Below are 27,414 nucleotides of genomic sequence, written 5' to 3'. Positions count from 1 at the left end.
CAAAGTCCGGTTGGTCGCATAGGAATACACTAAAAAACATGGAGTAGATTATACTAAGGTTTTTGTACTTAGAGCTCGGTTAGATACAATTTGACTAGTGATTTCTCTTGCAGCTCTAAAGGAATGGACAACCTACCAATTAGACGTAAAATCAGCCTTTTTGCATGGTGAACTAAGTGAAAAAGTATTTGCCGAATAACCACTTGGCTATGAATAGAAAAGCAATGAGCACAAGGTTTTAAGATTGAAAAAAGCCTTGTATGGACTTAAACAAGCTCTACGAGCTTGGTATAATCGTATAGTGTCCTATTTTATGAAAGAAGGATTTGAGAAATGCCACCATGAACATACTTTATTCATCAAGACTGGAAATGAAGGTAAGATCTTAATTGTGTGTTTCTATGTGGATGATCTTATATTTACTGGGAATGATGAGTCTATGCTTGCTGAGTTTAAAAAAACATGATGTTTGAATTTGATATGACTGATCTTCGAAAAATGAGATACTTTCTTGGCATTGAGGCGATGCAAAGATCAGATAACATATTTATTAGTCAAAAGAAATATGTACAGGAAGTATTGAAGAGGTTCAACATGGACAAGTGCAACCCAGTTTGCAATATAGTTCTTGGATTCATGCTCATGAAAAAAGGAGATGGAGTGAGGATAGACAGTAGTTTCTATAAGAAAATTGTGGGAAGTCTTATGTATTTGACTGCCACTTGTCCAGATGCTATGTTTGTATGAGTCTCATTAGTAGATTCATGGATTGCCCTACTAAACTTCATCTCCTAGCAATAAAGAGGATATTAAGGTATTTGAAAGGTACTATTAATTTTGGTGTGTTCTAAAAGAAGGGAGGAAGTGAGGAATTGATTGCCTACGCAGATAGTGATTATGTTGGGGATTTAGATGAGAGGAAAAACACTTGAGGTTATGTGTTTATGTTAGGCTCAAGAGCAGTGTCTTGGTCCTCGAAGAAACAACCTGTAGTCGCTTTGTCCACTACTGAAGTTGAGTTCATTGTTGTAACCTCATGTGACTGTCAAACAATATGGATAAGAAGGATATTGGAAAATCTCAGTCATGCTCAACATGATTCCACAACCGTTTACTGTGATAACAGTTCAGCAATCAAACTTTCTAAAAATCCAGTGATGTTTGGTCGCTGCAAACACATTGATGTTCTTTTTCATTTCCTTCGTGAGCTAACAAAAGATGAAATTATAAAGATAGTTTATTGTCATACGCAGGAGCAAGTTGCAGATATAATGACAAAGCCATTAAAGCTTGACGCTTTCTTGAAGATACGCAATTTGTTGGGTGTTTGTTCAGATCCAGGTGTAAATTGATTGCTAAAAGCATTTAGTTTAAGGGAGGATGTTAAAGTTGTTAGAATTGTTAGAAGGACCTATTCATTTGGGACTATTTTTATTCCTTAGACTGTTTCTTCCAGAATGTTAAATGGAAGAATTTATGTTTCTCTGTAAGGCTATTTGTAAGCCATTTTGATTTTTGAATATACAGTTTTTCCAACTCCTGAATTCTTGATTTGTATATGAATTATTCAACAGGTAAACCCTTCTTCCTGGGAATCAAAGGTATGAGGCTGAAATCGTTCTTCTTCTCATTTTATGTTTCGTTTCCATTTTCTTAGAACTCCATTTTCCATTTCCATTTTTCATAACTCCATTTTCGTTTCCATTTTCGAACGTTTCGATGAAATTGCTCTATTTCTAGGGTAGTTTGTTTCCTATTTCTCTAGTTTCTTCTTTGTTCCTTATAGTTTGGGTAGTTGTTGTTCTCTGCAGATTTTCACTATTAATCAAAGGTATGAGGCTATTTTTAGCTGTGCAAGAGCTCTCTCAAGCCTCCTTGGAGGCATTTTATAACTCCTTTTGCCATATCTATACTCACAAAAAAATGTTCATAGTTGGCTACATATCAGTAGGTCTGTTGATTTCCTTGGCAGATAAGCTATCAAAGTTGGGTTGACCATCATTGTCTTGTTGTTTTAGTCAACCCACATAGTGCTTCTTCTTTTTTTGCTTGTATTCCAACTTACCACTAGTGATTTATTACCATTGCAGCTTAAATGAATTTGTATCATTGCATATGTCTGAAATCAAGTCAAATTTGGGGCACCCACCAGTGCCTAGATCTTATTCAAAATTATTTTTAATTGGTCAGATTTGGACTTGGAACCCTTTTAGACAATATGGAGCATATTAATTTTTTTTAAATTCTATTTTTTCCACAAATTAGGTCACTTAAATTTAGGCAAGATGTAGGCTTATTGCCAAGCCTTTTTGAGATTTATTTTTTGCTTGGTTATCCAAATTGATCTAGTGCTCTAGTTTCTGGTTTTGAGATGTAGTGCTCTAGTTTCTAGTTTCGAGATTCATTCTTTGAAGTTTTGAGGTGTAGAGCTATAGTTTCTGGTTTGAACACCAATTTTGGATAGTCTAACAGAGGTATTGGTTTTTATTTCATATGAGAAAAACTAAAGATTGAGAAAAGAAGTGTGGCTACTTACAAAATGTACCATAAATAATTGAAATGGCTATGCTATCATCCTTCATGCTATCCATGTATTGCTGGTTTTAGTTCCATCTCTTAGTTGTTTCTTGCCATTTGACACATATTATCATTGTTGCTTATTCCTTTGTCATCCTCAAAATCTGAAGGTGTTTTTTGTCTCTGCAAAGAAGGCATCAAACTGGATACTGGATATGCCAGTTTTTATAAACATAAACATTATTTTAAATCTTTCTTCAATTTTTTTATATTGGCGGTATCTTGTTTTCTTTTCGGTGTTATTGTTTCCTAGTGGATATGCCAGTTTTTATTCCAACATACATTTCTGTAACAATAGTATAAAGAGGCAATTTTTTTCATTACTATATTTTTATTACATACATTTCATTCTAGCCTTCTATAGAGCTCCTCCCATCAGCTGTGTAATTCCAAACAAATTGTGAATTAAAGTTTTACTTTTTTATGTAGAACCAATTTCTTGTAAAAGTTCATGGCTAAAAATTTTAATTGTGAATTAAGTTTTCTGCTATCACTGTTCAACCTCCCCTTTTTTATTCTCCCTTAAGTGGTAAGGCAAAGTCGGGGGGCGGTCATTATGTGCTTCAAATACAAATTCTCCCTTCCCCTCTCCTTTCCTATTTCTCAAAAACAAATTATTTTTTATTCATTATTTACTTTTCATGAGCTTTAGATGACTGGAAGGAGAAATGGTAAAGGCATTATGGATGAAACTTCAAAGAGAAAGTATGACTCATGGACGTGTAAGGAAGACAGTAAAATGCTTGATTTTCTCATTGAGCAAGTCAATTTAGGTAACAAAATACCCAATGCAATTTAGAAATATGAAGTTTTCAACAACTTTGTGAATATGTTTAATTTGGACACAATGAACCAAAAGACGAATGAACAGTTGAAAAACCGCATGTGGACTTGGAAAAAAACCTATCAAATCGTGATAACGTGCCTCAACACTAGCGGCTTTGGGTAGGATCCAACAACATAGAAAATCACCCCAAGTAAGATAGTGTGACAAAATTACATAAAGGTTTGTAAATATAACATAAAATGTTATGTTTCTTGCATTATTAATTAGGATTTTTTAAGTTTTTTAAGTGATGACTTTTCATGTAGGAGCACAGAGAAGCCGATAAATATAGGCGGGAAGGTTGTCCACTATATGAAAAATTGGTTGTAGTTATTAGAAATTCTATTGTCATGGGGTAACAAGTCAAACAAGTGATGAGTCAGAAGAAAACCTTCCTAATATTGCACAAGGCTCAATGATTGAAGACATAGATGAAGATGATTCAATTAGGAGTTCCCAATAACTAACGGTGTAAAGTCTCCTAGTGAGGATCCTTCGAGAAGCAAAACACCAAGAAATATTGGGAATAGAATTTCTGCTACTCGACATAGGAAGAGATTCGAACCATTTACTGACAATGCTAAAATTGTCGTTGATGCCATTAGCAATATGTCATCAACCCTTTTGAGGGTCGTTAGTCCCATACATATTGATGCACAACTTCCATGGTTCAAAGTCGTCAAGGCAATAGCTAACTTGCTTAGAGAAGTCAAATTTTGTGCCCCACAGTTGCTTGACACCAAAGATAAGAAGGATATGTTTGTCAAGATGACACAAGAAGATCAGTATGACTGGTTGATGTGTAACTTCAATGCAATGTAATAGACGTACACATAAATGTTGACAGCTTTAACCTGTATTTACGAGACACATTTGATTTTGTATGAATGACGTTGATTAATGAGTATTTGTCATAAACAGTGCATGTGTATGTGGTTAACCGTTGACATGAATGTGGGTAAAAATTGAATGTGTTTTTGGTATGACAAAGTGGTTGAAAATTATTTATTGATATGAGTTAATTTTTGTATTCAATACGTAGATGTTGAGATATTTTTAATGGTACAGGTTGTGTTGACACGTTCAAACATAGATAATTGAATGTGTTTGAACCATATTTTCAATATCGAGTGTCTAATATTGCATGTACCCATGGATAATCTACCAGATAGGGAAAAAATATGTATTTTTATTGCAGCTTACACAACTGTACTTGCCCTTGTCAGTTTATACTTAAATGATCATAATAGGCGAGTACAACGTTCTTATTATATGGGTGTCTACGATATTTAAAGAAAGCATTAGAAAGATCACCTATTAGATTTTGAAAAGTGTATAGGATGAATCAAACTATTTTTCTCAAGTTGGATGGAATCTTGAAAAATAGAGGACTCTTATTTGATACAAGGACAATATATGTGAAAAAAATAGCTTGCATATTTTTGTCTCATTATGGTCAACAACAATCATACAGTGTTATTTCAGAGACATTTGAAAGATCAAATTGAACCATTACTACGTGTTAGATGCTATTGTCAAACTACAATCTGATTACATCAAGCGACCTTCAAAACATACTCATTCAAAGATTTTGAACAATGATATCTATTATCCTTACTTTAAGGTAAATATAAAGTTGTTTGATGAATAATTTTCAGTTAATATGAAATATATATTTGTATTAATGAAATTTTTTTATTAGAATTGTATTGGTGTCATCGATGGTACTCATATTATAACACATATCCCGTTTGATCAACAAGCAAGATTCTGGAACATGAAGGGTTTCCTCTCATAGAACATAATGGTAGCATATATATTTGACATGTAATTCACTTATATACTTGCTGGATGGGAGAGATCAGTAGCTGATTCACGTGTATTGAAGTCAACATTAACCAGAGAAGATAAACTTTGTGTTTCTAAGGGTAAATGTCACTTCTTTCTCTTGTCTATTTTAATTTATTATTATTTTTATTAGTTTATGATAGATAAATATTTTATTCTATGCAAATATTATTTGGTAGACGTTGGATATGTAAATCGTCTAGGATTTTTTGCTCCCTATTGAGGGACTCACTATCACTTGCAAGAATTTGGAGATAATACTCCTACAAATGAAAGAGAATTTAACCGAAGATATTCATCTTTATGGAATACTATCAAGCGTACATTTAGGGCTTTAAAATCTTGTTTCAAAATATTAAAAGATGTTCCTCCTTTTAATTTTGAAGTCCAGGTTAAAATTGTGATTGTTTGCTATGTATTGCATAATCATATATGCATGGAGGATGATTACATGGATTTTTTTGAAAATGAAGAACATGATTCAAGTGATGATTCTGGTGGAGAACTTTGTGAAAATAACAACGCAAATAAAGATGAAGATAGTGATAATGATGATGATTTCGAGGATGATGTGGGCACTCAAATAAACACTTAGAAGGTGTCTTCGGTACAATCTTCAAGAGCATCATATTTTTAAGATGTATAAGCAATTCATATGTGACAAAATTATTCACTATTATGTTTTAATGGCATTAAATTTTTTTTTTTTGTTGTATTTTGTACAGTTGTAGGTTTTTTATATTAAATAGGTGATTGAGTTATATTTGTGGTATTTTTGTTTTAATTATTTCGTTGTTTATGTAGTACGTTGGATAATGAATAGTTTAAGAGTGAGAATTTAAACACTTTTAATATAATAATTATATTAAGTTTTTTTATATTATAAAAGTAACTATTTGTGTAAATATTTTACTTTTTATATATTAAGTTAATAAATTAATATTATTTTGATATTACTAATAGACTAACTTTATTTAACAGAATATCCTTTTTAAATAACTATTTCATATTTAGATATTACAAAATTACAACTTGATTACAATTTTAATAGTATAAAAGTAAGCATATGTTTAATTATTATATTTAATATAGTTAATTAATTAATTAATTAATATTAATTTAATTTTCTAATAGTCAGATATATCAAAATATTATATTAATAATTAATTAATTTACACTTTACATCACACTTTCCATTGTGCACACTAACACAAACAAATACTTTAAAGTACATTTTCCATTGCGTACACTAACACAAACAAGTAATTCACTTTAATTGCATTTTCCATTGGCACGCTAACACAAACAAATAATTTTCTTTCACTCCAATTTCCATGGGCACACAAACACAAAGAAGCTACACTTTATATTAACCGCACTAACACAAAAAATTAATTTATTTTTACTTTAACTTTGTTTTTTACTCTCACTTTCACCTTAACACTTTTTCCTACCCCGTCAAACGTCAAGTGCCAGAAACTGTTCAGTCAAGCGCGTCGTCGCTTCGAACGACGACCCCCCTGCATCCACTGCCGCCCGACTCGCCGCTCTCGCTTCCGTGGCCTTATCTCTTGCCCTCTTCCCTTTCTCACTTTCACCCATTAAACACCTCACGCCCCTCTCTACCTCCGCCGCTCCGACCAACGACTGCCCCCTGTAGTTCATCTCCAGCTCCACAGCCACCCCAATGTCTCTCACTAGCTCGAACCCATTTAATCTCTGCTCTGCTGCGAGTGGCCAAGCTAGTATGGGCACCCCAAACCACAGGCTTTCCAAGGTCGAATTCCACCCGCAGTGGGAGACGAACCCGCCGATAGCCTCGTGGGATAGAATGGCCGTTTGCGGCACCCATCGCGGCCACACGAGGCCACGTTCCTTGGTGCGGCCAATGAACCCCTCCGGCAGGACCTCGTCCAGGTCAGCGTCTGTAGGAAGGGTGAAACTGGGGGAACGGCGCGTCCGGATCGACCACAGGAATCGGTATCCTGACCTTTCGAGTCCGAGGGCTACTTCCTTCACCTGCGGCTCCGGCAGGGCACCCCCGCTTCCGAAGCAGAGGAAGACGACCGACTGGGGAGGTTGAGTATCTAGCCATGTGATGCAGGGATGTGATGGATCCTGATCTTCTAGGGCAAGGATCGGACCCACCGGGAAGACTGGCGGGGTCGGATAATCCGGTAAACACTGGCCTTCATCAACTGCTTTGAGCGTCGCCGGCTCCAGCTCCCGGAAGGTGTTGACTATAATGCCTTTCATGTATCTGAACCTCCGACCGAATTCCTCGAACAATTTGCATCCTTCGCTTTTTCGGTTCATCAGCGGCGTCGGCATGACGAGCGGTGGCAAAGATCCAAGTCCGGGGACGTCTACGTTCTCCTCCAAGTCCTCGAACTCAGACTCAATTTTCTTATCCAGGGTGGGGAAATACAGCATGAGAGAAAGCAAGGCCGCTCCAGATGTGAAGAAAAGGTAGGTGGGAATACCCAGCTCGTCGCCCACATCTGCCATGGTAGTAGCAAAGAGGTCCACCACGAGAGCCACAACTCGGATAGACGACTGCAGGCGGACAATGGAATCCTTAACGTGGGTGGCGTGTCTGGCGACGTAGAGTGAGATGAAGACTTCGATGGCAGGTTCATTCGGCGGATCGACCGGTGGGAGATGAAGGAAGTTGATATCGAGGCCGGAGGAGGCAACAGACTCGTAGAAGGTTGCGGGGAGGGTGTGAAAGCCTGGAATTGGTGGAGCCATAGTGAGGATGGTAATGGAGAAGTGGTTGTGCCGGTTAATCTGCTTTGCAAATTCGACGGTTGATATGATGTGGCCTCGTCCCGGGACCGGTAGAACAACCAGACCAACTTTCATCCTTCGTCTTCCTTAACGATTTTCCCGTGCTCTTTTCTGGCTTCTGGGTTCTTGCTCCGGGACGGAGATGAAGCCAGATAAGAGGCGAGTGAAGGACAGCCAAAGTAATCGCCACGAGACTTCTTCGTTTGATGTTAGGTAGAGCTAACTTGACAACAAACATTAACTTTCTCTCTTTCTAGATTGAATATCAATTACAACGATTCGATATGAAGAATTCTCCGTAAAAACGTACTATAGGTGGAGAAGTGATGAACCAGTTCGGCTTATTTGAGTATAGCTTGCTGACGGAGGCAGTAGTCTTGAAACGATGAAGCTCACAAGTAGAATCTCTTCAAATAATCTTCTTCCATTAAACTGAAAACAACCAATCGAAGAAGATAGAATGAAATATTGAAGAGATTGTCATGATCAACAACTACATTTTGATAATAACTAATTAAGACATCGAAATTCTAGTGCATTATAAGTAATTGATAAATAATCGAGATTGTTAGGATATTTAAATTAATTAATTGTATTTAAACCTTGGCGTTTTCACCCAATTAGCAGCATTTGGAAATAAAAAAGGCTTATTCGGATATTACTCGTTATTTAATTTAATTTATTTGTTTTTGCAGTTTCGGACTTCCTTGGATCATGAAATCATCGCGCCATTTGCTGAAATTCTGAAGTCACTCGAACGGCCTTTATGGCCGCACTCGCCACCTTTGCCGGCGGTGCTCCGTCTCTCTCTTTCGAACGAGCATCACTCCTCGCCTCCCAATGCCGGACTCCTGATGAAGTCCTTCGAGCCCACGCTTTCCTCCTCCGTCGCGGATGGGGCGACCACCCAATCATTTCCTTCAAGCTCCAGCGCGCCTATGCGTCTCTCGGTCTCCTCCACTCCGCCCACTCAGTAGTCAACTGCTCCCAAAACCCCAATGTCTTCGCTTTTTCGTCTCTCATTGACTCATACGCTCTCTCCCCTCAGCCCCACCAATCCCTTCTCCTCTTTCTCCAAATGCTCTCCCTCCAGGTCTCTCCAAATGCATTCACCTTCTCTTCGCTTCTCAAGTCGACCTCTATCCCTCATTCCATTGCTTTGCACTCTCATGTTTTGAAGCTCGGGCTCGTCAGCGACCTGTACGTGAGTACATCTCTGCTTGATGCGTACACTCGCGCCGGGGATGTTGTCTCTGCACGTAAAGTGTTTGATATGATGCCTGTTAAAAACTTGGTTTCCTTGACCGCTATGATCACTTGTTATACCAAGCTGGGTGATATTAACGAAGCAAGGATGCTTTTCGATGAGAGCCATGAAAAGGATGTTGTGATCTGGAACGTCATGATCGATGGATATGCGCAGCATGGCCAGCCTGAACAATCTTTGGCGTTATTTCGAGAAATGTTGTTGAGGAAGAAGGTGAGACCTAATGGCGTGACGCTTCTAGGGGTGTTATCTGCCTGTGCGCAGATGGGTGATTTAGAATTAGGAAAGTGGGTCCATTCTTATATTAAGAATAACGAGATTAAGCTCAATTTACAATTGGAGACTGCGTTGATTGATATGTACTGCAAGTGCGGTAACCTGGAGGATGCTTGTTCTGTGTTTGACAGAATAACTATTAAGGATGTGGTTGCTTGGAACTCGATGATTATTGGGTATGCAATGCATGGGCGTAGTCAAGAGGCCCTCCAGTTATTTTCTCAAATGTGTGAGTTGCAATTGCAGCCCACTGATATAACATTTATTGGTATACTGAGTGCTTGCAGTCATGCTGGCATGGTAAGCGAAGGCCGTCGTTTCTTCAAACTGATGAAGAAGGAGTATGCAATTCAGCCAAAGATTGAGCATTATGGTTGCATGGTTGATCTCCTGGGACGGGCTGGTTACATTGAGGAAGCTTATGAGCTAGTGAACAGTATGCAGATGGAGTCAGATCCTGTCATATGGGGCTCACTGCTGGGTTCCTGCACACTTCATCGCAAATTGGACTTGGGAGAGAAAATAGCAGATTTCTTGGTGAAAAATGATCTTGCAAATTCTGGAACTTACATTCTGCTATCAAACTTGTATGCAGCGGCAGGGAAATGGGAAGAAGTTGCTCGAGTGAGGACTCTAATGAAAGATAAGGGGATTCAGAAGGAGCCTGGATGCAGCTTAATCCAAGTTGACAATAAGACACATGAATTCGTGGCTGGGGATACGAAACACCAGAAGATCAAAGGAATTTATAATATGCTGGAAGAATTAGGTGTTTTGCTCAAGAGAGAAGGGTATGTTCCGGAAACTGAGACAGTGCTGCATGACATTGACGAGTCAGAGAAAGAGAGAGTGCTCCAAGTTCATAGTGAGAAGTTAGCAATCGCTTATGGACTTATTAGTACAAAGCCAGGGACAACAATTAGGATTGTTAAGAACCTTCGAGTCTGTTTGGATTGTCATACTGTCACCAAATTGATTTCAAAGATAACAGGCCGCAGAATTGTGGTGAGGGATCGAAATCGTTTCCACCATTTTGAAAATGGGTCTTGCTCCTGTGGTGACTATTGGTGAAACTGTATGTATTCTTTTTTGCGTGTATTTTTTTTCTTTGAATAATGTCTTTGCTCAGGAGAAAAATCATTTTGCCATCTGCTTCTGTTTTTTTTTTTGTAGTGTTTGCCATTGGCTTCTTTAGTCTCTGTTTTTGCTGATGCAAGATCTATACACTCCATGAACTAAAATTATCATGAAGACTATGTCAAGCAAAATAGCCTAATTACCTCAAATACCAAACGAGGTATTGTTTTTTTTATGGTTGGACACATTAAATAGCTTTGAAATCAAAAGCAAGTAGAAAAAATAATAAATGCGAGTAACCAGCACAAAGATGAGTCATAAATGGAGTTAGAGGACAATTCAAGGAAAAACAGATGGAGTTAAGATGACAGCAAATTCTGATTTTTTGTTCATCAAAATATGACTAGAAATGGTAAAAGCATGATGGCTTGTTACATTGTAGCCTCTTAAAATTCTGCCCCAAACTCGACAAATGGGGCCCTGCCCCCTTTCGGTTTGACAATACTTGGCTGATGATTTGAACATGTGCTTAAAACAGAACCACATGCATTCTCATAGAACCTAAGCCAATCACCAGTGATGAAGAAGCGATCCAGCTTGGAAAGGATAGGAGGTCGTTGCCTATTGGACCAAGTGAAAGTCTTACCAGAAAGACAAATCTCCTCCGGTTCAAAGCTACCAATCAAAATTCTGATTTTTGAAGTTTTCGACATAATTTAAAATCTATACGAAAATAACCCAAGATGTGCCTACCACTAGCTTGTCTACTTCGAAATTCGATGACTACTTTTGTATAGTATTTCAATGTCAATTTGCATAGCTTGTACAATAACTATTGTTCTTTAAAACCTCAATAAATGAGCTTTCTTGGAGTAACTTGCTCATGACAATGGGATTGTCAAACTTGATCACTTTTGTGACACTTTGAAGTGCATTTGTCATTTTTGTTGGACACTTTTTTTTTTATTGTCTTGAAAACTTGGATGCCCTCTTGTTATATGTTGAGTCGGTCTTTTCCGATATAATTGACCGAAGTTAGGTCTTTGTTTTAATCCAAAGTCAATGTAGAACTATTCTAAACATGGTGTTATGAAGTAATGCACCATATTGCTTGATTTGAACCACCATCCTCAACAACTATAGTCTTTGGAACATCATCAAAAGGAATATGGAGAATGAAATTAACCAAGCTTAAAAAAATGTTATTGACAATGAACTATAAGCTTTTCAACTATTTCATATTTTCATGTATCAGTTTTGCAATTAATCGTTCGAATAAATATAACAAACAATACCTTTTAATACCCTTCTAAAAGCCAACTTAAAGATTAATATCTAACATTATATTGTTTTTTATTTGAAATCATTCACCAAAAGCATGCACTCAAGCCCTAATATTGAATCGATAAGTAGTTTACCTATCGCATTTAGATAGTGTGGCAACCACTGAGATTAAATTAAGAAAAAATACTCTTTTTGTTCATGAACTAGCAAGTGTGTCAAGACGTACATGACATGTTCAAAATTTTTAGAAAATAATCCGACGGAAAAGAATTGGAAACAAATATATTATTTGAGAGAGAAGAGAACAAGAAAAAGAGAATTTTGAAATATAATGAGTTCATTCCTACTTGAATCTTAGGTCTATCCCATTTTTATTTCACTTAATAAATTGAGTCTAACATTAAAAAGTGAATAATTAATATTTATAAATATAATAAGTTTCATGTTTAGAAAAATAATCATCAAATAAACATATTTTATTTTTATGAAATAGAAAATATTTTTTAATAAGTAAAATAATTATTAAAATATTTTTTACATAATGTTCATATTATTCAAGTAATTAACTAAAAATATTCCATGGTTGAAGTAATAACTTAATTTTAACCTTAAACCGTTCACTACAACCATCCCAATACGTGCACCAGGAAATCCCTAGCAGCACGTACGGTTGCGGAGTGCTCCCTGCCCCGTGTGACTTGATTGGGCTGAAGCTATCGCTAAGGCGCTGGAACGAATAGAAATCCGAATCAGGGGCGTAGGGAAAGACGACCAAGAAAAGGGCTGTTCTGTTCAACGAACGCGAGTAGGGGGAGAGGCGAGGGCTGATGAGGTTCGTTTGAAGATCAAATTCGTTTTTCTTTTCGATTTGGGTGTCTGTCATGGCGTCTATCACTTCGACTGAGTTGAATTACCTCGTTTTCCGTTACCTACATGAATCCGGTTAGTTCCCACTTGCTCCTCTTTTCGCCGTTGTTATCTTCATTCTTAGGGTTCAGTCATGTTCGAGCATGAGCATGCAGATCTGTTCTTTTTCATTGCTCGGCTGTTGTTAACTTTTGGTGCAGTTACTCGTTTTTGCTTATGAATGACCTGTGTTAGAGCTGGAATACTAATGTTGCTTCTTTTGTTGGGGTTTGTGACGAGATAAAATGCATGTTTCTGTAATTTGTCTGGGGAAGTTTATAAATAAACATTATTTATTAATTTATAAAAAAAGTTGCTACTTCAGGTGGAAACCTTTTTTTCCCTTCTTGAAAAAAAAAACAGAATTCAAACTGGATGCTGTTTATGCCGTTTATGTTGTTAGACTTGGAATAGAAATAAAGTGGTCATAAGCCATCACTCAATATAGTGCAGCCCGTAACTCTGCTCTTTTATGATTTTCAATGAAATGTCGTAAGGTCAAAAAAAAAAAAAAAAAAGTGCAGCCCTTGGACCACGACTTGGATGAATTTGAGCTAGTTGGTGGTTAGGCATTTGTGCTTGTTAATTGCTGTGGAAGACCTGTACAATATATGGGCTCGACTGTGTGTGCGGTTTTGACTGAAAATAACCCAATAACCTCCAATGAAATGCCTTCATTGGCTTCTCCACTGAATTAGCGTTTGTCATAATTGTTTACATGTTGTATTGTGCGGGACTTGTGGTCTTTTTCAACAATTACAAACTACATCAGACTGGTATTAACACTCTTTTTCTGCTTCTCTGTGTTGTGTACACTAAACGTCTCTCCAGTTTGCTGGTAAATTTGCTACTAAATCTCTTTTGAATCACCTGCGTGTGTGTCTAAAATGACTTCCATCAAGTAAAATTTTCAATAACCTTCTTAATGGGGTTGACTTTACCTCTGTGAACTCTGCTGTTTCTTGTGTTCCATATGCACCAAGGGACGGTGGCAAACAATGCATACCACAAGGTTCCCAAGAAGGGGGAGGGGTCAAGGAGGGAGCTCTTAACTATCAGATTTTTGAAAGCATTGGGTGCACATATGCACAAGTGAGCAGCTGGAAAATGTGAATCGAGTAATAAATGGTCAATTGATTCGTCCTTGCCCCCCACAGAACCCAAGGAAGGAGTTAATGATCAAAGTTTCATGCTGCTGCAAATTGTCTTATGTTAGGACTATTTTTTTGCCACTGTCCTGTTGAAAAACAATAACTTAGGGGGATCCAACAACTTCCAGACCAGGGCAGCAGCATCTCCAACAGAGTGATCAGTATCATTTCTCCGCCTGTAGCAGGAGGCAAAAGAAAATACTCCATCTGGTTTCCATTTCCAAATAATTTTATCCATTCATAACTTTCTTCTGTATTGGCTCTCCAGTACATCCATGAGAGTGCGGGCTTCAGTGATTTCACTATTCCTTAGTTTCTGTTTAAGCTGATGGTCCCAACCATTATCTCCTGTTATTGAAGAAACTAAGGTCTTCTTGTCCCCCAGCCAATTCACCTAAAGGATTCTTCCCCAGCCAAGAAACTGATCACCCTCTAAAGCGTATAGCGCATGCACCACATCCTAGCAGAGATTTCACTTCCACAATGGGGAAGGCCCAACATTAGATATTGTTGAGTTCATGGGTATTTTAGTCATTTCTGAAGTATATATTTGTGCTGGGAAGTCTCATAAGAAGTTGAATTATAAATTTCAAGGTGTACTTTTCATGTATTTTCTGAATGCTTCTTACCTGTATTATATATGTGTCTATTGAGGGGCCTTTTTGTCATTTTGATGTAATCTGTTTTAAGAGAATTTGTAAAACCAGATATGGGATCATGGGAGAGGTATAAAGACTGCTCTCTCACCCAGTTCTCTCTTTCCTTCTCCTCCTCTCTCTCTCTCTCTCTCTCTCTCTCTCTCTCTCTCTCTCTCTCTCTCTCTCTCTCTCTCTCTCTCTCTATCTATCTTGCTCTCTCATCCTTCAATCACATGATTTTACATGGTATAAGAGTACTGTGATCCATAGGGGGTAAGTTCTAAGGCCATTGGTCCATCTGTTTCAAGTGTGTGATTTTAGGATAGTTTTTTTTTTTTTTTTTTCATCTTATCCTTTTGCCAATTGCACTTAAAGATAAGATTTTTCCCTTCTTTGTGCCATAACCTAAGGGTTAATAGTTTGTGCTACTGTTTAAAAAGTAGTTATTAGAGGGTTGAATTTTTAGTTGAAGTGAGGTCTGGACCAGACCTGTGCCTGCACAGGCCTCCAAAGTTGATAATTGAGTTTATGGTTGATTGTTAAGTGTGTTTTTTCTAATTATTGATCTTGTTGTGTTTGTTGGAAGTTTGTTTTTGGTGTGCCCTAGAAGTGTGCTGGTTTGGAGCCCACAAAGTCTGTGCTGCTTTTGTTTCTGGCTGAAAGGGGGTTTAATTATAGTTATTAGCAGGGTATTTGACCTGGGATCAGGAACTGGGTCGGGTCAGCCAAGTCGTCTAGACTCGGGGTGCGTCAAAGGCAACTTGGCAAAAATGGAAGTGGCGAGTATGACCCCATGACCCAACTGGCCGAGTTGTGGGTCAACCCAGTGGGTCGGAAAACCATGGTTATTGGTGGCTTTTTTGGGGCTATTTGTGTTACTGGATTGGTGTTTCTGGAAGAGTAGCCATTGCGAATATAGGCTAGATTGTTACTCCTAATGTGTCAAACAATTCAGGCTCCAAGGATTCTAACACCATTCATATTACATTTATTAACTGGGTTGAGAGAAGGCCTGAATTGGTCTTGATCCTTCAAAATGTTTTTGAAGTTTTATAAAAGATTGAAGTATTTTCGGAGAATCCCCCTTCCCTTATGAATGATGAATGAGATGCAAAGGATAGTTAGGTCATGACTTGGCTATTGAACAGCATTGAGCTACAAATGAGTAACCAAGTTCTGAGTTGCACCACCTCAAAGGAGATATGGGAAATGCTGGAGTCTATCTTCTCTCAAGAAAATTACTTGCCTAGGGTTTATGATCTATAATACAAAGAACCTTAGTTGGTGATAAGACAATGACTGAGTATTTTACAGAATTGTGGTGTATGTTGTAAGAGATCCATGCTCTTCATCCTTTTACTAAAGATTCTACTGAACTCTGGAAAGAAAAAGATCAGATTCAGGTTGCCCAGCTCTTAGATGTTTTGGGCCTAGAATATGATGGCATACTTGCCCAGATTTTTGCTGGTAGTGATATGACAACACTGGGCAAGGCATACAATTGAGTTCTTAGGGCAGAAGAGGTTAGCAGGCATGGTTTCTTCTCCAAAGCTCTCTTCTCTCTGACCCTCTTTCTCATCTTTCAATAACATGATTTTACAGATTGTTAGCAAGCAGACAAATATCAGTATTATAGTATTTTGACATCAACATTTCTCCACGAAGCATTTTTTTAATTACAAAATCTCCAAATCCAGCTCTCTTTAGGTTTGCAAACATCCCTCTTGAAAAAAATGAGTACTTCTGTGCCTTGAAGTATACCTGTATAGGTTTCTTTCCAAGCTTGGTTTTTACATGTTAATCTGTATGGTGGGTGACATCATGCTTTACTTTGAAATTAATATTCTAAATAGCCATTATTGCAAGTACACCTTTTTTGGCAGTTCACTTGGAGTTCAAGAGGGTCTCTTGAGAGCTTTGAGAATAGGCATTAGAACTTTCATGTTATTTTGAGTAAAGTGAGATTTGTTGTTTAGAAACTTGAAATTAACTAAATCTATATTCTCTTCGTCCCTTTGGCCATTTTGGTTTTTCAATATTGTTCCTCCTTCATGTAGTTGGCTACCTTTGTTTGCACAAAATTAAATTAAACGGGTGTTTAGCTGGTTAAAGTTTTGGCATTCTAGGCAGTGAAAAAGAAACAAGAAAAAGATCGTTTTTCTGTTGTTATGTTGCATATAAAGTTGATTGCTACCAAAAAGATATGATTGTCACTTGCATCTATGGATACTGCTTTTTGTTTGACAGTATGTTTCATCATTTATTTGGTGTTCTTTCTCTGATTTATTAAAGTTGCAGGTTTCACACATTCGGCATTTACCTTAGGATATGAAGCGGGGATTAACAAAAGTCCTATTGACGGCAATTTAGTTCCACCTGGTGCTCTTGTTACTTTTGTGCAGAAGGGACTTCAATATCTAGAGCTAGAAGCTAATTTGAACAATGTGAGCATTACTTCCTTGACATCTGGTATCATTCACGTACTTTTCAGTCTATTGGGTTAGTTAAGGAACTTCACATTTATTTGAATGCCTGTGCAAGAAAAATCTCCTTTTTTGCTTTTGCTCCATTCTCTTAATCCCTCACCTTTCCTATCTCAGTATAAGTGGAAGCAACCTTTGCACCTTATAGAAGATAGTTATCTTATCCTGATTGATCCTGATTGATGCTTGATCTAAGCTTGGCAGAATGAATCAGATGTTGATGATGAGTTTGCATTCCTACAACCCTTGGATCTCATCACAAAAGATGTCTATGAACTGCGTCAAATTATAAAAGAGAAGAAGGAAAATCTCTACAAAGATAAAGAGAAGGAAAAGGAGAAAACAAAGGATAAGGGGAAGGATAAAGAAGCTGAGAAGGACCATGAAAGAGAACGTGCACGTGAAAGGGAAAGAGATAGGCAGGAGAGGGAGAAAGAAGCTGAAAGGGATGGGGAAAGGATAGAAAAGGATAGAGAGCGAGAAAAAGAAAAGGAAAAAGAGAAGGAAAAAGAAAAAGAAAAAGAAAAAGAAAAAGTAAAAGAAAAGGAAAAGGAAAAGGAAAAGGAAAAGGAAAAGGAGAAACATCAGGAGGAACATATTGATAGGGATTCCAACAAAGAGGAGGAAGTCAAGGCTAAAGTTAATGAAGAAGATAATTCTATTTATGGAGGTAAAGTTTTCCAATATGAATTTAATTAGTCTTGGCTTCTTTTTTTCTAATCGCTAAAAGGAAAGTGTATTTCTTTTGTTTTGCTAGTCCTTTTAGGCAGTGGGATATTTGACTCATGTATAATGGTCATGTGCGTTGGCGAATGAGAGCTGCATCTGGATCTTTTTATTATCTCAGTAGAACTATAATATTAACATTCATTTGAGATTGTTGGGTGCCTTTTGTTGGGTGCCTTTGTTCAGATCTGGAGTTCAGCATGAGGATGTTAGTGCTCTTCACTTTATGAGCGAGTATACATATATGTGTATATGTGTGTGTGGATAGTTGAAATGCTGTAATGTTATCATCACATGTAGATATAGTATGATCTAATCTGGCGCATCAACTTGATAATCAATAGATTTTCTAGTACAGATAAAGTCTGATCGTTGTGTTTTTCAATGGTTTCTTCGTAATACTCTCTTCTCTGTCAATTAATCTGTTTGACCACTTTGATAGGGCCTGAACCAATGGATATAGCTACAAGTTCTCCATCTTTGACAAATGAGATCCCGAGTTCTGATGTAACGATTTTGGAAGGGCATACTTCTGAGGTCTGTGGATTGTGTATTTCTTCCTGATCGAGAAATTGCAATTATTGTCATTATTTTGTACTCAGCCATTTTGGTTTTCTTCAGGTTTTCGTCTGTGCATGGAGTCCAGTGGGTTCCCTTCTAGCATCAGGGTTAGTACATTCTTTTTCGTCTTTATCCTTCATTCAACTTCCTTCTTGAATGAGATGCATATTTGTTCTATACATGTGTAACCATAAATATTATCTATAATTTAATTCAATAAGCTTTTCAAAAATGAAAACTGAAATGAAATTTAATATTTTTAAATGTTATTTCAAAAAAAAAATGTTATCAATAAATTCTAAAAGCCTTTTTTCTTATCTATCTGCATGTATGTGTACACATATACATGCATATGTGTACATAAAGGAGGCTGGAGTAGGGATGACAGCCAAGACTTGCTACTCCAGATGCCTGGTCCAGTTGAACCCTGGGTATCAATTATTGTTAACCCAGACAGGAGCCTGGTCCTGTTGACCCAGTTCAAGTGGCCAATCTAGTCCGGATTTTACAAAAATGCTAGTTAAGTACTATAAAATAAAACAGCAGAAACGTCTAGAACACCTTATATTTTGTGGATATCAGCACCTTATGACACCTTATTGCCTAGCACTTCCTCCTACTGCTCTTCCCGTAAGCTTTTATTACACCCTTTTATATTTCATTTACTTTTCTTTCACATCTTTGCCCTATTGAGGCCTCTGCTCTCCTCTTATTAGCACTAATCTGTCATCCCCACCATCCTCCCCTCACTCTCATCCCTCCAAAAAAGAAAGAAAAAGAAAAGAATGATGAGTGTCTAAAGTGTGTTTTGGTATTTGCAAGGTTGTAAATTGTTTAGAATTAGGTTTCATTTTGAATGAGACTTTCCCTTCTTAGATTCTTGACAATGTTGCAAAATTGGAAGGAGGGAGCGAGCTCTTCTGATTGTCAAAGGCTTCTAGGCTGTCTTGTTTTAATGAGTGAATGAGGATGATGCAACTCCTAACATGTTGGATGCTTAGTCGAAAGGCCCTTTAGGTCAATGGCCACAAGGGGACTTTCTAGTGTGAGGTCTTGGATTCAGTTCTCACCAGGGGAAGAGATGTTGTGTGCATGTGTAATCAACATTCAGAAAAAAAGGTTTGTTGGATGGTTACAGTAGAGATTAATGTCTGGATGAGGTGTCAGAAAGTGGGAGCTAAAATTTCTAGAAGCAAGCTTTTGTTGAAATACAACATTCGAGTAATGCATATATACGAAGATCAGATGTATGTGCACAAAAAGTGGAAAGCTATAACTGGAGATGGGCATGTTAGAGAAGACATAATTTGTTGAAATAAACAAGATGATAATAAAGTCATTCATGATAGTCAGGGATGTTCCATGTGGACCTAGTATTTCAATTCTTATGAAAAGTTCTATTGACATTGATTGATGGTCAAGCATTGTGCGGATATATGATAAAACATGGTTCCACGGAGGCAGGGATTCTAAAAGGCCAGCCTAATGGTCTATAATCACCCTCCCAGCAAATAATGTAGCTTAGTTTTGATTTTCCTTGTTGCTGATGCTTTTGTTGTTTTCCTCTATATATTGACTCTGCTTTAGCCGTTGTTCTTCTCCTCCTACTTTATAAAGTTGGTCATCTTTTTCCAAAAAAAGGGTCCTCCTAACATGAGTTTGCAAATGATGGTTCAAAATGTAGGAAAACAAGTATTCTGAATGAATCTTTAGGCTCGGAAAATGGTTTTCAAAACAAAAAAGAAAAGTAAATAATGTTCTAAAACTGATTTGGTTCTTATAAAAATATTTACAAATGCAAATATGTTGGCTAAAGGCATTTATGTAAGATGTATTCTTCTACTGAAGGAAAATAGAAAAAGAATGTTTTCATTTTGTTGCTGAGGGTTTTATGAAAAGCATACAACTCTGCTGCCTGTTTTTGCTGTTTACTTCTACCAATCGGGAAGATGATAGCCTTACATGATGGAACTGTTGCACTCTTATTCTGTAATTGTGAAGTATTGATTCCATTGGCAATTCTTCTACTTTTTTTTATATTTTTTTATGAAGGACAATTCTTCTACTTGATGAGCTGGTTTAACCAAATGGCTCATCTTCATTAGAGTTTTGAAAAATCTCTACTTTTATGTGCTGGTTTTACAAAATGGTTAGTGGGCATTCATTTATATCACTTGTTGAGGTTATACGATAATCTTATATGACGTTAGTGTTTTGCAATGGGATTTTTTTGGGTACTACAGTTGAAGCATACAGTTGTTTTCAGTGCTTTTACAATGTAATTACCGCTTCTGGTGCTACTGAATTTTTTTAACACAGCTAAATGCTTTATTTCTCTTTGTATTATCCATTTCATATTTATTTTTTCCATTTTGTAGATCCGGGGATTCTACAGCTCGAATTTGGACAATCCCTGATGGACCTTGTAGCTCTAGCATGCAGAATGGACCTCCAAAAGCACTGGTTTTGAAACATTATGAGGGCACTACAAGTGAGAAAAGCAAGGATGTTACAACTCTTGACTGGAATGTGAGTTCAACAATAACATGATCAAAGCTTTTATACATTGCTGATTCTCTACAGTTTAAATCTGGTTCGTTGTGTATGAGTTTTGATTGATGTTTGGACATCTTCTGGTGAGTCTTTGACTCCGTAGAGTGGAAACTGCACCTGGAAAATAGACCTGTCTGTTAACTGAGCTGAGCCATTGGCTCAGCATATCAAATTATAAATGGTTAGGAATGAGTTTCATCTAAATGTCACCAGGTGCCATGTCTGTCTTTTGTTGCTCTAATATTTGTGGTGTTACAGGGTGAAGGGACACTACTTGCAACTGGATCTTATGATGGACAGGCAAGGATATGGAGTAAAGATGGTAAGCTCTGTTCTCATCAAATTGTGTTGTGAATTCAATCCATATTTGCCTGTTACAGTTGAATTTTTTTTTTTTTTTTGGAACAAGGGATAAATTACTCTGATCAGATTACAATGAAAGTATAAGTTAGTTTTGTGAAGTGAATCAATAGGAATGTTGTTTGGATCTAACTGAATTATCAGACATGAGGAACCAATGTACATTCAACAGGATTAGTAGTTTTCTGGGAAGGCACCTGTTTGATAGAAGTTAATGAGGTCTAGTGAGTTTTTGGTATGAATTAGAGTGATGTTGGTTTTGTGTCACCAAAAAGTTGAAATTAATGGTTTGATGTAGCAGTGATTGCACGGATACCTTTTGCTGTTGTTTTTTTTAATAAAGCACCAGATGAGGTTTTAGTTGACATCATTTGGCTAGGCTGCACTTGAAGACAAATGCCCGGATTATGCAGGAATGGACCCCTCCTGATCCTGGTTACCTTAAGTTGAACTTTGATGGTTTTTTTTTTGGTAACCCTGGACTCTCAGGATTCGGAGGGGTTATCTCGGATCACCTAGGTAACCAGCTTTATTCATATGCCGGCCCTCTAGGTATCTCAGACTCTACCTCGGCAAAGCTTCACGGCCTCCTCAATGGGTTTTGAGTTTTTTGAGATAAGTGCTCCGGCCCTCTCCATGTCGAAGGGGGTTCGAAGGTGGTCATTGGTTGGTGCGAGCGTGCATCCCCTCCCCTGTGGCGTCATTGGGATATTTTTTGGGAGATTATTGAAAGTTGTTTATTATTATCTTGTATTTGGTCTCACATTCCGAGATCCGCAAATTTGGCAGCCGATGATGCGCTTGCTAAAAACGGAGCTACCCTACAATCCATGGTTGTCAGGGACATGCTCTCTTCTTTGTAATTTCTGTATTTCTCTTGTTTGTAATATATACATATCCTTTTCAAAAAAAAAAAAAAAAAATAGTTGACATCTATGAGTCCTATTATGTTGATTGACAAACCATGAATTTTTTAAATATAAGAAAAACTATAGTCATGAATGGAAACTTAAAAAGTTTATGCAGGCTAATTTATTTAACAGAAATCTGGTGAACACTGGTATTTATTCTTGTTCTGGAGCAGCATCTGTGGGTCCAATTACTTTTGAGACATGTCTAGGAAAAGGGAAAGCAGCAGAAGTACAAACATTTCCATCTGTGTGCTATACACTTTTTCTTTAGATCCCTTTGAGAGAATTAACTATTTCATGCAAGACTCTTTTCACACACACAAGATGTAAGACAGATAAGAAGAAATAAAACAGAAGTTTTCGTGAAATGAATACAACCTGATTTTTTATCCATGAGCAGTCTCTGTCCTCCTCTCCAATTTATATTCATCCTTCCTCTGGCAAAAAAAAGTAGAATACAGCTAGAAAAGCTTTTTTTCTGGGAAACGTCTATCTGCATTTTTGCAAGTTCTGTAGCCGACTGAATCCCTATTGTGGAGATAAGGTGTTATGTTTTGAAGAGACACTTTTCTACTGGTTTATTTTCCTTTTCTTTGATGGAATCGAGATGGGAGGTAGCTTGAAGATTTCTTTGTTTTTTTTTTTTTTTTTTTTTGTATATAGGTCCACATTGTGTACTTATCACTAGATAGAAGATATTTCTCACAAAATGTTCCTCAAATTACTTATTCTGTGATGTGTTTCCCTGGTTGATGTTACTTATTGCTTACAAAATGTGTCTCATACATGTAAGTCCATGTTGCTATGCTATTGATCAGGAATACTAAAGAATACTCTAAGCAAACATAAAGGACCTGTTTTCTCTCTGAAATGGAACAAGAAAGGTGATTTTCTTCTGAGTGGGAGTGTGGATAAAACTGCTATAGTATGGGATGTGAAGACAGGTGAATGGAAGCAACAATTTGAGTTTCATTCAGGTATAGCTTTCTCACTGGTGTAGAATGAATTCTTTTCTGTTCAAATCAGGTTTATTTATTTTCTTTTCCTGCTTCCTGTTTCTTTTCTGCAGCACCAACACTTGATGTTGACTGGAGAAACAATGTTTCTTTTGCAACATGTTCTACTGACCATAAGATACATGTCTGCAAGATTGGAGAGAACCGTCCTATTAAGACTTTTTCTGGGCACGAGGTTGGTACAATCAGACATTGATTATTTTGTGAGACCCATTCTCCTATATTTTACTCTTTTACAAACAGTTCATTTTTCTCTTTACCTGTTGTGCTTGATGCATATGATTCTTTCTAGATTTAAACATTTACACATTACTTAGCAGGAGACTATGGTACATAATTTGCAGAACTTCATTTTTATAAATTGGCTTTGCAAATCACCAGAATTACTTGACAGAATAATTGGATTTATGGGCACAAAGCAGAGAAAAAAAAAGTTACTGGGTAAGCTGGTTACAATTTCATCATTTTGAAAAATAAGGTTCTTTTGCATAGCCTATTGATAGAAACTGAAGTATGGATTGAATACTTAAAAAACATTTAGGTAGGAACTCATGATTCAGGCGACTTGGCGATTCTGAGTTTCTAAAGATTAGTGACAACCTGTGTATGAGAACTGAATGTGATACAGAACATATGTTGGTCTTCAACTGCTGATTCAAAGGTCATAGCTTTCTGGATCAATGGTCATTAGTACTAAATGCCTGATTAATAGCGGACTTGCCCATATTCCAACTTGAGAAATTACACATTGGCCCCATAGGGATCAATGACCCAAAGAGGCTGATTTTCTATTACTGATGATTGCCTCTTGGTTCCATTTCACAGACTAGGGGAAAGAGAACAAGGTGCAGTGCAGAAGTTTGATGGTTTAGTGAATCTATGCAGAGAAATCGAAGACCTATTCTAGCTTCCTGAACATTTTATGCTCTCCCTATGGTTATGTCCATCATGCAGTTTAGCAGCATGTTTTCAATTACTGATATTACTTTTTATTGAAGATAACATAGCTGAGATAAGGCGCTGTTGGTGTGGTGGTGCCCTTAGATGTTTCCACAAGAAAATATTAAATGACTCAACTAATGCTTTTGTAGTCAGTCTTTTGATGGGCATTGTTTCCTCTTCCAATGGTAATGTTCATGATGTGGTTTAGCAGCATGTTTTCTATTACCGATCTTCCTTTTTGGCTCAAGTCAATATAGCTGAGACGAAGAGGTGTCAGTTTGGTGGTAGTGGTAGCATCAATGATGATAACTCTTCTTGTTTCTTTTCCTCTTTATTTTCTTTTGCCACTTGAAAAAGTTACAGCCTTCCACTTTCATGATGTTATCCTTTTCTATCCGTATTCGGCAAAGATTTTGTAATTAAGCCATTGAATTGCTGTGAAAATTTCTTTCTAAGATTTCTCGATTCTTTTATGTTGGATTAAAAGCTATCTTTGAATACTTTCCAGGGTGAAGTTAATGCTATCAAATGGGACCCAAGGGGTTTGTTGTTGGCCTCTTGTTCAGATGATCAAACTGCAAAGGTTAAAAATTCTTTTACTGCTTCACACATGTTTTCTGCTGGTTTTCTTGTACTTGTTATGTTTCCATATCGTTGTCAAACTTGCTAAAATGGAACTATAGCATGAGGGATGTATCCATTGAAAAAAAAAAGGTTTTCTGATTACAGAACAGCATATGAGAACCTACCTTCCAAGAAAAATCAAGAAAATTATGTCCTAGTTGACCATTATGTTAAAAGGAAAAGAACAAAAAGTACCTGGTGAGTGAGCTATTATTTTCTTCAGTAAATACCTATAAATTCTCATATTTAAAATGTGAGATTTTACATTTAGTATGGGAGGCATCCAACAGGCCCAATATTTAAAACCAATTCCAAAATAATATGCATTCAATTACCAAATTACCAGGCTTGACGTTGAAAATGGGTCTCCTATTGCTCATGTTAAAAAGAAGGTTTGGTTGCTAATTTATGGATTCTTTTTGTCTTTCTCTGTTGGTTTAAGTGAACTGATTGAAATACGGAAGGGTGTCTTTATAGTTCTCATGATTTTTAAAGGGTGTAGAGAACAAGTCAGGACTTCTGTAGGTATGTTACTCTCTCTGGCAAGCAGGGGGGCGTACCCATTAACTTGTAACTAGTCCATCATATAGTGCACACACTTTGTTCTTATTCATTAATGGTAATTAATGTGATTTTTGTTTTGGGAAATCTGGATTAACATGCAAAGTGGAGACTTTAGAAGTTAAATAGTAAAATCCTGACATTTTAGCCTGCATTCAGTGGAACATCTGTCTGAGAAAGATCGTAGCTGTGAAAATTCTGCAATTTCCAATTTCTGGAGATTGGAAAGTATAGATAAAATTTCTACAGCTACATGTTTTTCAATCAGTTGCTACCTTGAATATGGTGCTAAAATGCTGGTTTCCACTTTTGCAGGTTACACCATGATTTCTATCAAACTACTTACTGAGCCTAAATATCTGTTGTGGTGAGTAGCATTTGAAGCTTGTATTTTGATGCTATAAATTTGGAGATCATCATAATATCACATTTGATAATATTGATTATCTACTCAACACGTACCAGATTTGGAGTATGAAGCAGGACAAATGTGTGCATGATTTGAAGGGACATACCAAGGTCATCCCTTATCTTCATTTTATTATGGGGTTTTTCATTATTACTCTATGTGGATAACTGAACATAGCCCTGAATTTGCTGCAGGAAATATACACTATTAGATGGAGCCCTACTGGCCCATCCACGGCCAATCCTAACCAGCAATTAGTGCTAGCCAGGTAGGGACAGGTTGCTGAGCGTTCCATTTTAAGTTTTTCAGTATTTTCCTCTCTGTTTGGATTCAAGTACCTGGAGATCATGACGATTAGTTTTGGAACTTTGACTCCTTTCTAGTGCATCATTTGACTCAAAAATCAAGCTATGGGATGTAGAGCTGGGGCAGCTGCTCTATAGCTTGAACAGTCACAGGTACTTCCATGCCCTCGAATGCTTTCATTTTACTGAAGATAATGTGGCCTACTCTCTGACCACAAATTACTTAAATCTTTGAAACTAATTTGTCCAATACTGTGGTGCACACTCAGAATGCCAGTATATTCTCTTGCATTTAGCCCGAATGGGGAGTATCTGGCAAGTGGTTCGCTAGATAAGAGCATACATATCTGGTCAATGAAAGATTTTAAGGTTGTGAAAACATACAGAGGAAGTGGTGGTATCTTTGAAGTCTGCTGGAACAAAGAGGGCGACAAAATTGCGGCGTGCTTTTCCAACAACAATGTCTGTGTCTTGGACTTCAGAATGTAGAGAGAAAATCCTGAGGCAATCAAGCCCCGGCCTGTGGCTTCCATGGAAATGTGTATATTGTGCAGGTTGAGATAGGCTTTTTCTGTTAAAACGATGCATATTTATCCAACAATACTTTATTCGTGCTGCCATCGGTGAGATTTCTAGAAGAACCAATTCTTTACCCTGTACAGATGACATGTTTCTTTTTCTTTTTTCCTGTTAAAATTAGTATATGATAGTTTGAATTATGGATTATATAATTAAGTAGGTTATATTATAACTTATTGATTAAATCACATCAGTTATGAATTACATGATAATATTTGTGACTTAAATGCATAATTATATAATTTAATTAAAATAATTAATTTTAATATTAAATGAATCATTTAATCAATTACAATGACCTAATCTAGAGAGAGAGAGACAGCAGGATGCCTTCCCATTACTAAGGTCTCTCTTTGATGGGAGGAAGATAGAGAAGGATGGAGGGGGGTGCTCCCTCGCCTCCCCTCCCCCTTGTCATTTTTAAATTGAAAGGCTTTTTAAGTCTATTCTTATGTTTGGACAGCACACAGATAATAGGGCAATGACTTAGAAGATGACTTTGGAAACATTTCCAAAAGAAGGACATGATTAAGCTTTTGATCATCATCAATGTGCATGTTGACATGATTATATGTGTTGTAACATTAGTATGAAACAATATAACTTTTTATTCATTAGGCTATTAGGTTCAGTGGGGCCTCAAAGAAAGTAGATTAAGCTGCCAAAGAAGCAAAATCACAAAAAAACTAGAATAAGTAAGCAAAAGTCAGGAAACTAATATCCAAATGATAAGATAACTGATCA

General features: G+C 37.0%; 3 protein-coding genes across 4 annotated transcripts; 2 read left to right on the top strand and 1 right to left on the bottom strand.

The window, feature by feature from the left end:
* Positions 1-6,470: 6,470 nt before the first annotated feature.
* On the bottom strand, positions 6,471-8,234 carry LOC137953200 (malvidin galactosylase UGT88C3-like). Its single transcript, XM_068800474.1, has one exon. The coding sequence runs from the start codon at positions 8,114-8,116 to the stop codon at positions 6,710-6,712; it is 1,407 nt and encodes a 468-aa protein (XP_068656575.1). The 5' UTR covers positions 8,117-8,234; the 3' UTR covers positions 6,471-6,709.
* Positions 8,235-8,764: 530 nt separating this feature from the next.
* Positions 8,765-10,710, top strand: LOC137953739 (pentatricopeptide repeat-containing protein ELI1, chloroplastic). The gene has a single exon (XM_068801233.1). It carries the CDS (start codon positions 8,808-8,810, stop codon positions 10,653-10,655), a length of 1,848 nt encoding a protein of 615 aa, XP_068657334.1. The 5' UTR covers positions 8,765-8,807; the 3' UTR covers positions 10,656-10,710.
* A 1,985-nt stretch (positions 10,711-12,695) lies between these two features.
* LOC137953199 (WD40 repeat-containing protein HOS15) lies at positions 12,696-26,807 on the top strand. 2 transcript variants are annotated; one of them, XM_068800472.1, is made up of 14 exons: positions 12,696-12,887; positions 16,939-17,084; positions 17,328-17,793; positions 18,292-18,386; positions 18,471-18,517; positions 20,789-20,939; positions 21,222-21,285; positions 23,053-23,211; positions 23,304-23,425; positions 24,701-24,775; positions 25,843-25,896; positions 25,981-26,054; positions 26,170-26,244; positions 26,361-26,807. In XM_068800472.1, exons 1-14 carry the CDS (start codon positions 12,827-12,829, stop codon positions 26,578-26,580), a joined length of 1,809 nt encoding a protein of 602 aa, XP_068656573.1. In that variant the 5' UTR covers positions 12,696-12,826; the 3' UTR covers positions 26,581-26,807. The 2 variants fall into 2 exon arrangements, 1 of the variants encoding a protein (XP_068656573.1); XR_011112352.1 differs by lacking the exons at positions 26,170-26,244; positions 26,361-26,807 and adding an exon at positions 25,693-25,744 and having other exon boundaries at positions 25,981-26,015.
* Positions 26,808-27,414: the final 607 nt, after the last annotated feature.

The sequence above is a fragment of the Aristolochia californica genome, unplaced genomic scaffold, assembly GCF_029961685.1.
Source record: "Aristolochia californica isolate CCGP_79_NKW_82.1479 unplaced genomic scaffold, dmAriCali1.0.hap1 SCAF_16, whole genome shotgun sequence".
Lineage (NCBI taxonomy): Eukaryota > Viridiplantae > Streptophyta > Magnoliopsida > Piperales > Aristolochiaceae > Aristolochia > Aristolochia californica.
Note: the sequence above shows the minus strand (reverse complement) of the source record. Positions and strands in the feature narration are given on the sequence as shown.

Bases quoted from the DNA above. Each gene is read 5' to 3' on its own strand.
- LOC137953200 (XM_068800474.1), bottom strand. From the start codon at position 8,116: ATGAAAGTTGGTCTGGTTGTTCTACCGGTCCCGGGACGAGGCCACATC.
- LOC137953739 (XM_068801233.1), top strand. From the start codon at position 8,808: ATGGCCGCACTCGCCACCTTTGCCGGCGGTGCTCCGTCTCTCTCTTTC.
- LOC137953199 (XM_068800472.1), top strand. From the start codon at position 12,827: ATGGCGTCTATCACTTCGACTGAGTTGAATTACCTCGTTTTCCGTTAC. The intron at 17,085-17,327 runs GTGAGCATTACT...TAAGCTTGGCAG, and splicing joins TAGAAGCTAATTTGAACAAT to AATGAATCAGATGTTGATGA. The intron at 23,212-23,303 runs GTATAGCTTTCT...TCTTTTCTGCAG, and splicing joins ACAATTTGAGTTTCATTCAG to CACCAACACTTGATGTTGAC.